At 42.0% G+C, this 15031-nt stretch overlaps 1 protein-coding gene across 1 annotated transcript in view; it reads right to left on the bottom strand.

Annotated features, from left to right (window-relative positions):
- Positions 1-6136: 6136 nt before the first annotated feature.
- Positions 6137-15031, bottom strand: part of ARHGAP12 (Rho GTPase activating protein 12) — a 65058-nt gene continuing 56163 nt past the window's right edge. The window contains exons 12-18 of the mRNA XM_028749861.2: positions 13889-13991; positions 13325-13444; positions 11424-11522; positions 10064-10141; positions 9379-9513; positions 8244-8346; positions 6137-7706 (exon numbers count right to left, since the gene is read on the bottom strand). Coding sequence (XP_028605694.2) covers positions 7532-7706; positions 8244-8346; positions 9379-9513; positions 10064-10141; positions 11424-11522; positions 13325-13444; positions 13889-13991 — 813 coding nt within the window. The 3' untranslated portion in view covers positions 6137-7531. The remainder of the gene's footprint in view (positions 7707-8243; positions 8347-9378; positions 9514-10063; positions 10142-11423; positions 11523-13324; positions 13445-13888; positions 13992-15031) is intronic.

Below are 15031 nucleotides of genomic sequence, written 5' to 3'. Positions count from 1 at the left end.
CCAGGGGCGCGCTGAAGAGCGCGCCCGGGCTTCGCACAGCTCTCCGCAAGCCTGGGGAGACTGGGGCGACTTCCCGCCGGGCTCCCTAAGCTTGCGGATAGCAGGCTGTTCTGGGGGCTGGGGTTGGGGGAAGCTCGGGCTTCCCCCGCGGCAGCCCCGTGCCTGGGGGGGAAATAATTTTTTTTCTTTATTTCCCCCCCCAAAAAAACTAGGTGCGTCCTATGGGGCGAAAAATACGGTAAGTTTATTCTTCTCTAAACTGTATCAGTTATCAAGCTGATCATTTGCAAGAATGTGTGCACATTGTCTGGCTTCTTTCTTTCTTTCTTTCTTTCCTTCCTTCCTTCCTTCCTTCCTTCCTTCCTTCCTTCCTTCCTTCCTTCCTTCCTTTAGCTCAATAGCAAATAGGCTTGTTCAATATTTACACAAAACCAGGGGTGCCAACTTGAATGAAATATTGGGGGAGGGGCCAGGTAAGCCCCGCCCCACATAATTGATCACAAGACGTGGCACACACCCCCCCCCATTTGAATGGCAATGCCCATCAACTTGGGAGGTGGCCCCCGCAAATATTATTAGGAGGGGCAAAGGGACCTTGGGCCCTAGGAGTTGGCTCCTAGGCACAACTAGTACATTGCCTGGCCTCCCCTTTGTGAATAAACAGAGAAAGCTTTTTAGACTTCAGCTGGGCTTCCCTCTTCCTTCTGCCTAAAATGAGTTTGCTGCGCCTTGAAACAAAAATCTCTGCACTCAAAAGGTGCTCAAGTGCGCCTTTAATCTGCATTAGCTGCAGATGGTCCCCCTCCTGTCTGCCTCCTTTAAGCTCCACCTGCGGTAGCAAGTCAAAATAAACAACCTGCAGGAAGTTGATGGCTTCTAAGCAGCTGTCCTCGTAGTGGTCACTTGTTGTATCTGTTATTTGGAAGCAGAAGGGAGAAGACTGATTTTTTTTCCCTTGGAGAAAAGGTTTCTTTTGTGTAAATAAATTTAAAGGGCAAGATTTAAATGGATTAACAAACTTTCTGCAACCCATTATAAAAAAAGAAGCTAGAGGCAGCCAGTTCTACATGTGCAGTAATGCTTGCTTTTGTAGAACACATTTTTAAGGATTTTTGCATAATCATTTGTCTGCAATGGAAAATGCAGCTGGTGATCAAAGCCAAGTTTTTTGGTTGTTGGTTTTTAAAAAATCAAATTTCTTTGAGCAATAAAATCAATCAAAATGCAGAATTCTAGCTTATTCTCTGGAGGGGTAAAGGGGAGCTGAGACAGAGACCACCACCCCCTTCTAATGGAATGCTTTACAAATGCTTCCTTTAAGCAAAATTGCAATGTAGAAAATATTCACTTAATCCATTCTTATTGGGACAGGGTGTTTTGTAAGGCCTTGATCCGGCAGAAAACGGCCTCAGCAGCTGCTCCATCCACACAGTGTTGCAATTGTGGGAGCTCATTAAGATTCCTGGGAGCGTTTCTTTTTCTCTTGCGTGGCTTTGGAATGCCTCATTAGACATTCAGCAACTGCCCTCTTCAGAGCACTGCGTCCAACTTGTCCTAGCCAAAGTTTACGGCGTATAAATTAGTGATTCCAACAGATTGCTGCTCTTTTCTGCCTTGGCATAAAGCTGGGTAGTCACAGAAAAGCGACTTACTATTTGTGCTCAAGCTTAACCATAAGAACCAAGAAGTTAGCTTTGGGAAACTGAACGCAACTCTTGACCATGCAGCTTCTATCCTGCTCTCCTTATGAACGACTGTTAGGGAGTCAGGAATCTGCAGAGGCACAATACAGGCAAGGGCGTAAAATGAATGTGTATAAAGGTCTTTGGTACTCCTACCAGGGTGTGAAATGAAGGAACATGTAAAGAGTTAAAAGGTAAAGGTACCCCTGCCCGTACGGGCCAGTCGTGTCCGACTCTAGGGTTGTGCACTCATCTCGCTTAAGAGGCCGGGAGCCGGCGCTGTCCGAAGACACTTCTGGGTCACGTGGCCAGCGTGACGAAGCTGCTCTGGCGAGCCAGCACCAGCGCAGCACACGGAAACGCCGTTTACCTTCCCGCTATAAAGCGGTACCTATTTATCTACTTGCACTTAGGAGTGCTTTCGAACTGCTAGGTGGGCAGGAGCTGGGACCGAAAGACGGGAGCTCACCCCGCCGCGGGGATTCAAACCGCCGACCATGCGATCGGCAAGTCCTAGGCACTGAGGTTTTACCCTAAGAGATTGTATTGCTTAAAGCAAATGTGAGGGATTAAACATATATTTCTTCCCTGAGTCAAAATAGCATCAAATTCAGTCTTGTTCCCAACCCGCCATAACAATCTATGGTGACTAAACAAAGTTACATAATTTGCAAAACGCAAGGTATTCTGAATGTCACTAATTGGTGGCCTCCCTTCCAGCACCCCAAGGAAAGCACTGCCGCTATTTCCAACAAAGCAATGCCTGAGTTAGCAAAACTCAGTGTAGCACAGCCACACTTCAGGACAATAGATCCCGATGTGATAGAGCTGACAGCTTTGATATGCTAATTGCAAACATTATGCCTGACTCCGGTTATTTTAAACCGCTCAATTGTGCCAATGTGTTTTAAGTTCAGTGTGGGACTTGCAAGTTTTCTCCCTGCAATAAATCATAAACTTTTCTGTTCATTTTTTAAAAAAAGAAAATGAAAATTTACAAAGCCTTTGAGAAAAGGTAAAGGCCTGTCAATGCCGATGAACACAATTAATTCCTACCACAATATACAGTGGTACCTCGTGTTACAGATGCTTCAGGTTACAGACTCCGCTAACCCAGAAATAGTACCTTGGGTTAAGAACTTTGCTTCAGGATGAGAACAGAGATTGTGTGGTGGTGGCATGGCGGCAGCGGGAGGCCCCATTAGCTAAAGTGGTACCTCAGGTTAAGAACAGACCTCCAGAACGAATTAAGTTCTTAACCCGAGGTACCACTGTATACCAACCTGCAACACACATTTTTTTTAAAGCATTTAGATTCAGGAAACTGTTGTCATAGACGTTGTGGGACATGTCATGTGAGACTACCAAGTCAGTGCATTGGCCCATCTGGTCTAATGCCATCTGGCAGTGGCTCCAAAGAGTCCAGCATGAGTCTTTTCAGCTCTGCTGAGAGCATAGCTCAGTTCGTAGAGCATGCAACTCTTAATCTCAGGGTGGTGAGTTCAAGACCCCTGTTGGGCAAATGATTTCTGCATTGCAGGGGGTTGGACTAGATGACTCTTGTGGTCCCCTCTAACTTTGCAATTCTATGAATCAGGAATCCCTGTGATTGAACCTGGCACTAATACAAAGAAAGCTTCTGATCTATCATTCCTCTTTGGTCCTTCCTCTGTTGTGTATTAGGCAGGAAAAGAGAGTCATTAGCAATCTCTACAGCCTCTGCTTATGCTAATTGCTCAAGTCAGAGCCAATTATTGGTATCCCAGAACTGACAAGATGCTTGGAGATGTTTAGCTAGCATGTGACCTTTACCTATCGCATCAGATCAGAACAGAGACTGACACCATTGGTCAAGAGATTATCAGTTGCTCCTTTACAGGAGAAATTCTGAAGGAAACTGAAGTTTGGTTTCTAATTAAGCAGCTATCAATTTGATCCAAGTTACTTTGGAATTTTTCTAGCCATTCCGTAACTTACTATTTTTGGCAAGGTGACTGAGCACTTGGCAGAAGACCGGTTTCAAGCAGGAGACGTTCAGCTGCTAAATTCCTTGAATGACTCTGCTCAGCCATTACTCACAGGAAGAGGCAACACGCAGGGCCTGTGGGACGACACCTTCAGACCCTCAGACCCTGCTGTCACACAACCCTTTCCAGTTTCCCATGGGATCAGGACAAATGCCTGCAGCAGGGATTCTGGTGTGGACTCTGCCCACAAGCAGAATTCCAAAGTATGCAGAAAGCTGACCCAAGCATAACCAGCTTCTCTGATGCAGGTGTTTGACCTGAACATACTGGAGAAGATCAGGGCTAAAGCCATGGGCCTGAAATCACTTTGGAGTTGTAGTGCCCTTTCACATGTGCAATAGCTGAATAGATCCAAGTCTACTAATAAACACTGAATCAACATCTGGCTTGAAACCTGAGCCAAATTGCTTCAGTAGGGCTGTTCCATGATGTTGGCTTAAGGACAGGTAGAATGCCACTCTTGTTTCTTTGAAATATCCAATACCAGCTTTCAAGACCATTAATCATCAAATTGTACCACGCCACCTAGAAAGGTGGTGTAGATGTTCACTATATTTATTTCTCTCTTTTCCTTCAGGAAATTAAATATTATTTGAGTTATATACCACCCTTCATCCAGTGGTTTACAGTATAAAAATGCAAAAATACATAACTTAATAATAAACAAAACAAACACACACAAGTTTAAAACAGGCATGCCCAAAGTCCGTATCGGGGGCCTAATCTGGCCCGCTGGTCGGTTTAATCTGGCGCCTGCAGCAAGTGGTCGGCCCTCACGCATGTTCACTTCATCAAATCTGGCCCTCTTTGAAAAAAGTTTGGACACCCCTGGTTGGTTTAAAAGGTTGTAATTTGTTTAACTGGTGAAAGGCCTGGGTGAAGAGGAAGGTTTTTGCCTGGTGCCTAAAGATATGCAACGAAGGTGCCAACTGAGCTTCTCTGGAGAGAGCATTCCACAAGTGGGAAGCCACTTCAGAAAAGGCCCATTCTCGTGTTGCTGCCCTCGAAACCTCTCCTGGTGGGGGGGGGGGGCATGTGAAGGAGAACCTCAGATTATGTTCACAGGGTCTGAGTCAGTTCATATGGGAAGAGGTGGTCCTTGTGGTATTGCAGTCTTGAGCCATTTAAGGCTTTGTAAACCACTGAGTTGGGCCCAGAAATTAATTGGCAGCCAGTGCAGTCGGCAGACCTTGGTTCTCCTCCCCCATTTTGTCTTCACAACAACCCTGTAAAGTAGGCTAGGCTAAGAGGTATTGTCTATTCCGTAGCTACCCACTGAGCTTCGAAACAGAGTAGGATTCTGAACTTCCATCACCCCAGTCCTGGTGTAGCACTTTAACCACTGCTTCACACCATTTCACTTGTGTGTAACAGGGCAATCTTAATTGTGATGATACTAAAAAAATTCCTTCCAGTAGCACCTTAAAGACCAACTAAGTTAGTTCTAGGTATGAGCTTTCGTGTGCATGCACACTTCTTCAGATACACTGTATCCAGTGTATCTGAAGAAGTGTGCATGCACACGAAAGCTCATACCTAGAACTAACTTAGTTGGTCTTTAAGGTGCTACTGGAAGGAATTTTTTTTGTTTTGACTATGGCAGACCAACACGGCTACCCATCTGTAACTGTGATGATACTAGTTCACTTATATTCTAAAGATCCAGGTAGTGATAGCTGGCAGCTGATTTGTGGACGGGGGTACATAAAGGATACTGCATAAAGGAATTTTCATTGACTTCCCTCTTGCACCTGAGTGCCCAAGTGATTTGCAAGAAATGTCTTTCATCAGATGCAACAACATTCCTTCTGGAGGACAATAATTATTTACTGTAATGCATATCTGGTTACCTTGTAGATAAGTTGCTGCCATTCACTTGACAAGGGACTTCCCTGAAGAATAAGCTGCAGCTAGGGGAGAATACTGTGATCGGTTTTAAGGCAAAAAGGTGAGTGATGTATATTACACATGCTAACTCAGAGCTGAACGTATAATGCTGGTACTTCCCTATAATGCCTTGAGGGGATTTCTTCCAGCATGTTTTAAGAAATTAATTCACTCCTTCAACTTCTGTGATCATAATGTATTAAGCAGGGTCTTTTCTGCAGTGGTGCCACACTTTTGGAATGCCTCCCCTAAGTAGGTTTTCTGGCTCACAGCAGGCTGTAAGATTTAAGAATCTTTCTGGCCCTCTGTGTTCACAGGGATCAAACACCAGCAGTAGTTTTCAGATTAAGTCAATTAGCGGTTTTATGTATTTCACTCTTGCTTGCATGTCACTTTTGAGTACTTTCTACTTCAAAAGGCTGTTTAGAGATTTTAATACAATCAGTACCTGATTCAATTGCTACCAATGAACAGGTGATATGCTAGCTTGTACACACAGTTTCACTTCAATCTAATACCATCCAAACCTGGAGCATCAAATTCCAAAACAGCTAACAATTTTCTTTATTCAGATCCCACATAGCAAATGTCAGATACAGCGGTTAGTCTAGAAAAATACATTTTAAAAAAATCTTCAGCAGACCACATCTCCTGTAACAAAATCTGAAACCTATTTTACAAATCAATCTACATTATTAATGTAAAAAGGAATCCTGAAATTTAGCATTTTCATTATATCCGAACATCCATCTATTCAAGCATAGGCTTCTGCTATTTATAGATGTTAGAATTTGTCATACATTTCTCTAATGTAGCTCCTGTACATATTAAATAAATCAGAGGCTCTGCTTGTAGTGCATTAACCATGTAAGCAAGCACACTCAGTATTTTTCCAGTACCGTTTGCATTACAATTATTTGCATGCAGATGTAATTAGCATTTAAAAGTGCACAAGTAGCCCATTTCTCTGTGGAAACTCAGACATCCATTCGAGGCATCACAATACCAGTTACTTAGCTACACATTATTAGAAATGTAGGACAAGGAGGTACTCTGAAACTATATGCAACAGTGTATATAGATATTTTTTTAAAAGAAAAAAAAACACTGTTAGGAATTAATTCTGTATTTACATCCCAATTTCACTACTACAGGTTCATGACAATAATTCAGTACAGTGTGGAAATCAACCTTCAGTTAGGATTGTAAGGTACTATTTAGGTAAAGTGTAGCCCAAAACATATCCTGAAAAAATGAACTTTATTAGTTGAAAGCTCTGGTTCATCACAGACCATGGCATATCCTCTGCAGGATACGTGTACCAGTTCAGTGTGTGAAGTAATACTAGTGTGCATTCAAGAGAGCCAGCAAGAATATGTGCAAAGTTCAAACAATAAAAAAGCAAACCTCACGTGAGGAATGTACACTGGCCACTGTTAGCATTTGTTTAAGCCTGTCAAATAGTAATGCAGAAACCCTGTGGACAAGATACAGGAATGATCTTAAGGTTTAACACGTAAGCATATAATGTAATTATTCACTAAAAATGCCCATGGAGGTTTTCAAAGTCAGTTTATGGGGGTTATATTCCCCAAAACAAAGTGGTGAACCTAAAATTAAAAATCAATATTAAAACACTATTCCAGGTTATCCAGTTTGAGATCGAGGCTTAGCTTCTCTCCCCGTGGAATCCAGTGTGTACTAGTTACGCAGTTTAAACCTTGAAACATTCACAACATTAAGTGAACTGTAAATAAGTTTTAATAGTTCCACAAAAGCCCAGGTAAAACAAATCACACACTCTTCCCTCTCCCACAAAAGTGCAAAAAACATCAAGTTGCTGCTTGGTCCACAAATGCATAAATGTACAAAAGAGGTGCAGTTTCTGCCGAAACCAAGTTGTTCTCCTACTAAGGCCAGTTTCACCGGAGAAATTCAGCGTCCAAAGATGGAGTTCAATTCCAGTAGGATTAATTCTACAATCTGGTTCTGATACACTGTGTGAATGGCTATGTTGCCAGTCTCTTTCTCTGGCTTCAACAGGGTTGGTCCAAAGACTATGGCTATGCTTTGATAGGTCATTCGGTTCTTCTCTCCATTTTCTACAATTCTGAGAGAGAGGAGGGGAAAGAGAGCAAACACTGAACTTCCAACACAAATTCATAGCATAATAACTTCCCTAATGAAATTCTGCATGCAGGTATCCTAATCCAGAAACACTGATATGTGCAAACAGCTTCAACTAAGCAATTGTCACATTCACAGGATGCTTTCTCAGATTACAAAACGAATGAAGCCTGCGCATACTTTTTGTATCCTTCTGGAACTTTGCAGCATGATCAGTCTCCATTTCTCCCTGGGGAAGCATGCAGCCACATATATCAGCACCAATGCACATCAAGACCTCTCACAGACAGCTAAACCCCTTTATAGCTCTGGCCCCTTTTTCCCACCACAAATTTACACAAAACTGAGTTTAAAAAAGCAACGCTTGAACTTGTTTTTCTAGATGGCAGGCACAAGGGGGCTGGGACTGGCTGGGCAAGGTGACCTCCAGAGCAAAATAGAAACGTGATTTCATCATGTTTCTTCATTTGTGGATGTGAAAAACAGACCGAGCCACATTTTTCTTCCATGCACTACTTACCTCTTGAGATGTTTGAAGAGCACCTGCATGGTATCTTGATTTGGCTTTGGCAACTGTTTAATCAGCTCTTTTACAGCATGAACACGCTGTCTAGGCTCTTGTTCTGGAGAGGGAGAGCGGGGAGAGAGAACTTTTAAGCACATTGCTTTTCACTGTTTATGGTTTGATTGCAAGGACATTAGCTAATGCATATTACCACCTAGTGGCCATAGTGAACATAGCCATTCTACAACAACAAAACTAGAGGAAATGTATTTGCCTCTTGCAGAATTGACTCCTGAGACTTCTACAGCATCTTAATGCTGTGGAACTTGGCTTAAATGAAACCTGGGAATGGGCAGTTCACTACAAAAAGTAACTGTCCCTCTTAGGTGTATATTTACACTTCTCCCTGTTTACAAAAGCTAAGAAAATAAGGAAGTGATTCACCCACATGTGTGAAATAGCTTAATTAAATGTTTGTGCATGTTCATGTGTAATTGTTCGTTATATTGAAAATCATATTCAGTAATGTTTCAAATAAACAAAAGGAATTTTAAAAAGAGTGGGCCATATCCACACAGTTTGAATTTCATATTCATTTTGCTTGGATATGTGCTCTGCATAATATAGTGCACTGCTTGACCATTTGCTTCACTTTGAAAATGGAAAGGAATTTAATTTTCATCATTTCTCTGCACCTACCCACTTAAGTGCTTTTTGTTGTTTCCTTTCAGCAGGAATGGCTAACATTCAGCCCTCCAGGTCTTGCTGTACAGCACCGCCCCAACCATTGCCTATGCTGCCTAAGACTGATGAGAGCTGGATTCCAACATCTGGAGAGCCACAGGTGTGCAGTCCAACTTTAAGGAATGTTCAGAGCACTTCCCATACATAATCATGTTGCAATCCTAACAATAGCCTGCAAAGTAGATCAGTATTATCCTAACGCTGCAGATGAGTATGAAGTTCTGAGGCCAACAGATTGTGATTTCTTTAAGCCACAATCCTAGTGAGGTCATGACCAAGGTGAAATTTGAATGGGGGGGGCGCTTCCTGATTTTGCTACTCAGTATCTTATTTTTGTATAACATGGCCGTAGTTAAGTTGCTATACTGTTGTCTTGGGGTGGAAGGCTTCTTTAGCATATACTTACTGATTGCATTAACAAAGTCATTGAAATGAGTGTAAGTGAATAGTGGTTCTGGCAGTTCTCTAAAAAACATTTTCAGAGCTCCTGTAATCACATGGATATCTTCCCATTTACTGTCGTTCAAATCCAGTTTTTCATCTGAAACAGATACAGTATTAGAGTGTTTAGCTACATAAGCCATCACAGTTCTTATTCTAGAATACAATGTTCAAACAAGGTATGAAGGGGTGGTGTACACACACACACACACACACACACACAGTCATACCTCGGGTTACAAACGCTGCGGGTTGCGCGTTTTCGGGTTGCGGAACGCGTTTTCGGGTTGCGGAACGCGCTGAATCCAGAAGTACCGGAACAGGTTACTTCCGGGTTTCAGCGCTTGCGCAGAAGCGCCAGATTGCATCACGTGCATGCGCAGACGCTGCGGGTTGTGAATGTGCCTCCCACACGGATCACATTTGCAACCCGAGGTATGACTGTATATGCGCGCACACACACACATGTTAAAGATTAAAAACCTACCATATTTTTTGCTCTATAAAACACACTTATAGAGCAAAAATACAGTATTTCATAAACAAAATATAATTTGTTAGTTGATGTATTGGTACTTTACAGATGCTAAGAACTAAATAAATTTAGTGTTAACACTGCAGATTACTGATTGTTACGTATAGCAACTTACCATGATTAACAGCAAATCTCAACTTCTGTATTACTGCAAGATTGCCACTAACTCTATACAGCCCGTCAACATCCAATCCTAGAACAAATTTTAAAGTTTTGTTCAGTAAGTGGTTTATAGGTGTAAATTCATCTTTTAGAATGAACATTTATTTTAATAGGTAAAGGTAAAGGTACCCCTGCCCATACGGGCCAGTCTTGACAGACTCTAGGGTTGTGCGCCCATCTCACTCTATAGGCCGGGGGCCAGCGCTGTCCGCAGACACTTCCAGGTCACGTGACAAGCTGCATCTGGCGAGCCAGCGCAGCACACGGAACGCCGTTTACCTTCCCGCTAGTAAGCGGTCCCTATTTATCTACTTGCACCCGGGGGTGCTTTCGAACTGCTAGGTTGGCAGGCGCTGGGACCGAGCAACGGGAGCGCACCCCGCCGCGGGGATTCGAACCGCCGACCTTTCGATTGGCAAGTCCTAGGCGCTGAGGCTTTAACCCACAGCGCCACCCCGTCCATTTATTTTAATAAAATGCAACAAAAAAAGAAATGATTACTCTCCTCCAAAAAGGTGATACAATTTTCATAAACAAGAAGAATTATACAATATTCAGCATTTGCTGACAAACTCCTCCTTATATTCTATCACAATGGGCTTCCAATTGTCCTTTAGTGTTGGGGGTTGTTGCTTTTCCTAGAGTCTCTTGAAGTTAGTAATTTTGCCCAGGATTTCAAAGCTTAACTGGACAGATGGTGGTAGCAGGCAGCAATCAAGAGTGGGGTACACTGTCAGCCATCCTCGATCTCTCCATGGCTGCAGCAGCAGGCACTCAAATAGACTGAGAAGTTTGCTTCTGCTAACGCTTTGAAAAGTTCGGTCTACTTGTTAAAATTAAATCTATGTGGCAAAGTGAGCTATTCTGGAGGTCAACAAGGTAAAATATTTAAACAAACTTGTTATTACAACATACTCTTGCAGTTCTTTTTTGAAGCTGTAGACTGTGCCTCTCCTTTTGGAATAGCAGAAGGAACACAATCAGGCTGCAATCCTACATGCTTATCTGGAAGTAACTCTCATTAAACTCAGGGGGACATACTTCTGAATAGGCCATGATTGCACTATAAAGCATTAAAACATAGTTGTATAGGAATAATTAAAAATGGAAAGATTCTAAAGTTTCTAAGCAAGTCATTTCCAGCAGTTAAGGAGGAAAAGGGCTGAGAAACTATTTTTATGGCTCATAGAGTGTACATTATGCCCAGATATGTGTCTATAGTAGTCACATGTCCTATGTGAAATTTTTACTAAGCCACCAGCTACTATAAAAAACATTGTTTAATATTAAAAAGTGAGGTATCTTTCACCTACCATGTTCTTCAACATATTCAATACACAGTTTCACAAATTTTGGCACAGTGCTGTTCTCTCTTTGACACAAGCTGTTTAGATTGCAGCCAAACACTTGATCTGAAAAACAGGGAAAGAAAGCAGTTTACAAGTGATTGTGCTGAACTTCTCAGAGTGAACAGGGCTTCCAACAAAAATGATACCAATGGGAGGGGATTCCCAACCAGCCTTGTCTTGCTAGCAGAAAGCAAGATATTGACATGGCCCATTCTTGAGCCACTGTGACACCTTTTGAACTGTACTCCAGCAGGTTATTTCATTTTGCAGAAATCGGCTACCTTTTCCCTTCTGCTTGTGAGCAGAAATGTTGGCATGCGAAAAGAGACAAAATGAGGCACAGCACTTAAGACCCATACTCATGAACATAACCTCCCCTCCGTGTGGAAAGACTCCCCTTTCCTTCATTCCAGGTTTTTGAAAGGACTTGGGTTTTTTTGTAGGGAATTTTGTGTGGAACAGTTTCACAATAAGATTGGGCAAAATCCTCTTTCATTAAAGACATGCTCCTATTTGGCAACAGATGACAGAATGACCTAAGTCAGACCCTGACGTCTTCTGAACTTTAGACCAATTATAGGTCTGACTTGTAATATTTCCAGAGAAAAGCAGTTTCAAAAAACCCTTATATCCTCTGAGAATGGCATGCAGTTCAGAAGTTGCTCCTGAGTGAACGAGTTTGACCAGAATTGGGGGAAATGAAAGAGACCTTAGAATTGGTGGAACCAGAAAACTTGCCCAACGTTCTAGCAGTCCTCACCACCACCAGTGGCAGGGTGAGAGCACACAACCTGGAAGACAAACTGATTTTTGGCTAAGTGGCACATCTCCTCTGCTCAGTGACAAGTCTAGCCTGACACTGCATCCCTGCAAAGGAAAAAGTGTGATCTGATGGATAGTGTGTTACATTTCTTACTGAAAACATCTGTATACAGATCCATATATGGATACAGAAAGGGACTGTCTGTGCAACATCCTGGGTTGTCTTGAGAAAAGTATTTTCTCTCAACCCAATTAGCCTTAGAGCTTCAAGGACACAAATATGTTAAGTGTAATCCTCAGAATAATACTGTTTTTGGTCTTTAACGTGGACACTTCAAAGGCTGTATTTCCTAGGGACGTAAGATACCCTTGAGGTGGGGAGAGCTAAGAAATACTGAGAAGCTGGCTATTTCCTCTTAGGGCTGTATCACCGTTTTCCTGGAAGATTTCCAGAAGAGAAGCCATGTTATTTTGTTGCAGTAAAAACAAAGACTAACAAATGTGTTATGCCACAGGATGTGTTGTGGTTGTCTTGGGTGTCTGTTATTTTATTCCCTCTTTACCAGGACTACAGTGGACAAAGAACGTCCTTGTGGGAACTAATGGGAGAAGATATTCTCCCTCCGCGTAGGAATATATAAGTGAAAGCCATGCCAGATAAGCCCAATCACAATCCCATGCTGCAAGTAGTCTCTTTTTGTCCAGACATACAGAAAGAAGAACAGCAAAACCAGCTGTGGAAGCAGAAACAAGAACCATATAACACCAAATATTTTAAAGTTGAGGACTCCTCTAAAAAATGGAAAGCATGCTTGTGCTGAACTTCATGCTTAATGTTTTCTTTCTGGGTGCAAAGAGAGATTACGCTGAATCTTCACTGGGAAGATTATAGTGTTTATTTTTATCTTGAAGAATTCTTTTGAATTTTGTCTCAACACGGATCTTCAGTGTGCAGCTATCTAGGATTTAAAAAATTAATGCTGCAAGCAACCAAGCTCACTGCTATTTCCTGAGGAAATAGCTATCCTACTCAGACGTAAGAAATTGATGTTAATAGTCTGCTAGCCAAGGGTTATTACAAATATTGAAAACAAAAAGCTTACCCTTGATATAGCCTTTTTCACGGACTGCTTGCAATGTGGGTCTGCGAGTTAAAAATTTCTTCAGTTTCGTTTTGGTCTTTTTCTGTTCTGAAGCATCAATGCTGCCAGATAATTTTATTGCTGCAAACGAAAAACAGGCAAGCTGCATATAAAAAAAACTGGTGTGTTTTAAGCTATTTTGTCCTAATTTATAAAACATAGCCCGTGCTGAAGGTGAAATCCTCAGAAGAAGAAATTGCACCATAATATCAAATTTGAATATCAATTATAAGAGCAGCTACTAGGAAGTTCCAAATATTTATGGCAGAGAGGGGGAACGGTTTCTTCTCTTCACTTGCTCGACTCAGAGCTGTGCCCCAATCCAACTCAGGTGACTGATTTATAATGCAATCCAATCTGCTATGGAGTTGGCGTAGTTGAGACAGAGAAATCCTTCTGCCCAGCCGTCTTAGTCTCTGCTGGTGATGCCCCTGACCAAAGAGCAGGCAGAAGTGGCCAGTGGTGGTATTACTGCTGGAGGTAGGTGGAGTGAAGCATAGGCATTTACTCTGAATTTAAACTTACAACGAAGTTTTTTGGAGTCTTTATGGTCCTTTTCTTTGTCCTGTTTTTCCACCCCAGGAGAATCTGGCACCTCATCATCGAATGGCTCATCAGACTCTACTGTCTATTGAGAATAAGAAAAGGATTCAATGTCTTTGTTGCTACCAAGTTTAAAAAGCTCTTCTTTAAAGTGTGACATCCTTCATATAACACCATTAGGATGATTTCAAAATTACTAACACATGATTTAATGAAACTGATAAAATGATTTTGAAGCCATTTTCATTTTACAATGGAACATAGATTTCCAATGGACTCCCTATCCACATGGCATCTGTAAATCACTTTTGCAAGCAGAATTGGCACTGCTGCGAGCAAATTAATCACTCTTGTTTGTACAAAGTATGACAAAGATGCAACACTGGTGTAATATGTACTGAAAATTGGTCTTGGTGGTTTCATACTCTGGAAACACCTGTTGGCAAAAGTCTTCTCAAGCAAAAGATCAGAACTATACAGTTAAGTCAACCTAACAAAGCTCTACTGACTCTCTCGGCTAAACGTCTCACGCTAATGGAATCATTCAGTTAGTGCCAGGCAAATCTTGTGCAAACTGGGAAAGCTACTGGCAGTGTCCCAGTAAAGCTACGTACCTGGAACATGATGTTTGGGGCAGCATTTCAAGCAAACTGCCAGTTATTTTATTAGTAAGCAACTTAATTGTTTGACCTTAATACTGAAACACCATGATTCTCCACTCTAAAATTCCTTCTAGGATTGCAAAAGCCAGCACTTTTCTTTCTCAAGTAAGTCAATCAACAAAATAGTTAACTGTCCACATTCGCTGCTCTGAGCACCCACAGATTAACTATGTATAGGCCTAAGAAAATAGAAACTAGTTTTCTAGTTAGAAAGCTATAAATCAGTTCTAACCCTCTCTACCCTAACCTATTTCCTCTTTGTAAATCAGAGAAAAATTCATCGTTAACCCTGGAAATTCAGGAGGCATTCAGAACAAAGGTACAAAAGGAACCACGGATACAGTGGTGCCTCGCAAGACGAAAAAAATCCGTTCCGTGAGTCTCTTCGTCTAGCGGTTTTTTCGTCTTGTGAAGCAACCCTATTAGCGGCTTAGTGGCTAAAAGGCTATTAGCGGCTTAGAAA

Source organism: Podarcis muralis, chromosome 12 (genome assembly GCF_964188315.1).
Source record: "Podarcis muralis chromosome 12, rPodMur119.hap1.1, whole genome shotgun sequence".
NCBI classification, from domain to species: Eukaryota; Metazoa; Chordata; class Lepidosauria; order Squamata; family Lacertidae; genus Podarcis; species Podarcis muralis.
Note: the sequence above shows the minus strand (reverse complement) of the source record. Positions and strands in the feature narration are given on the sequence as shown.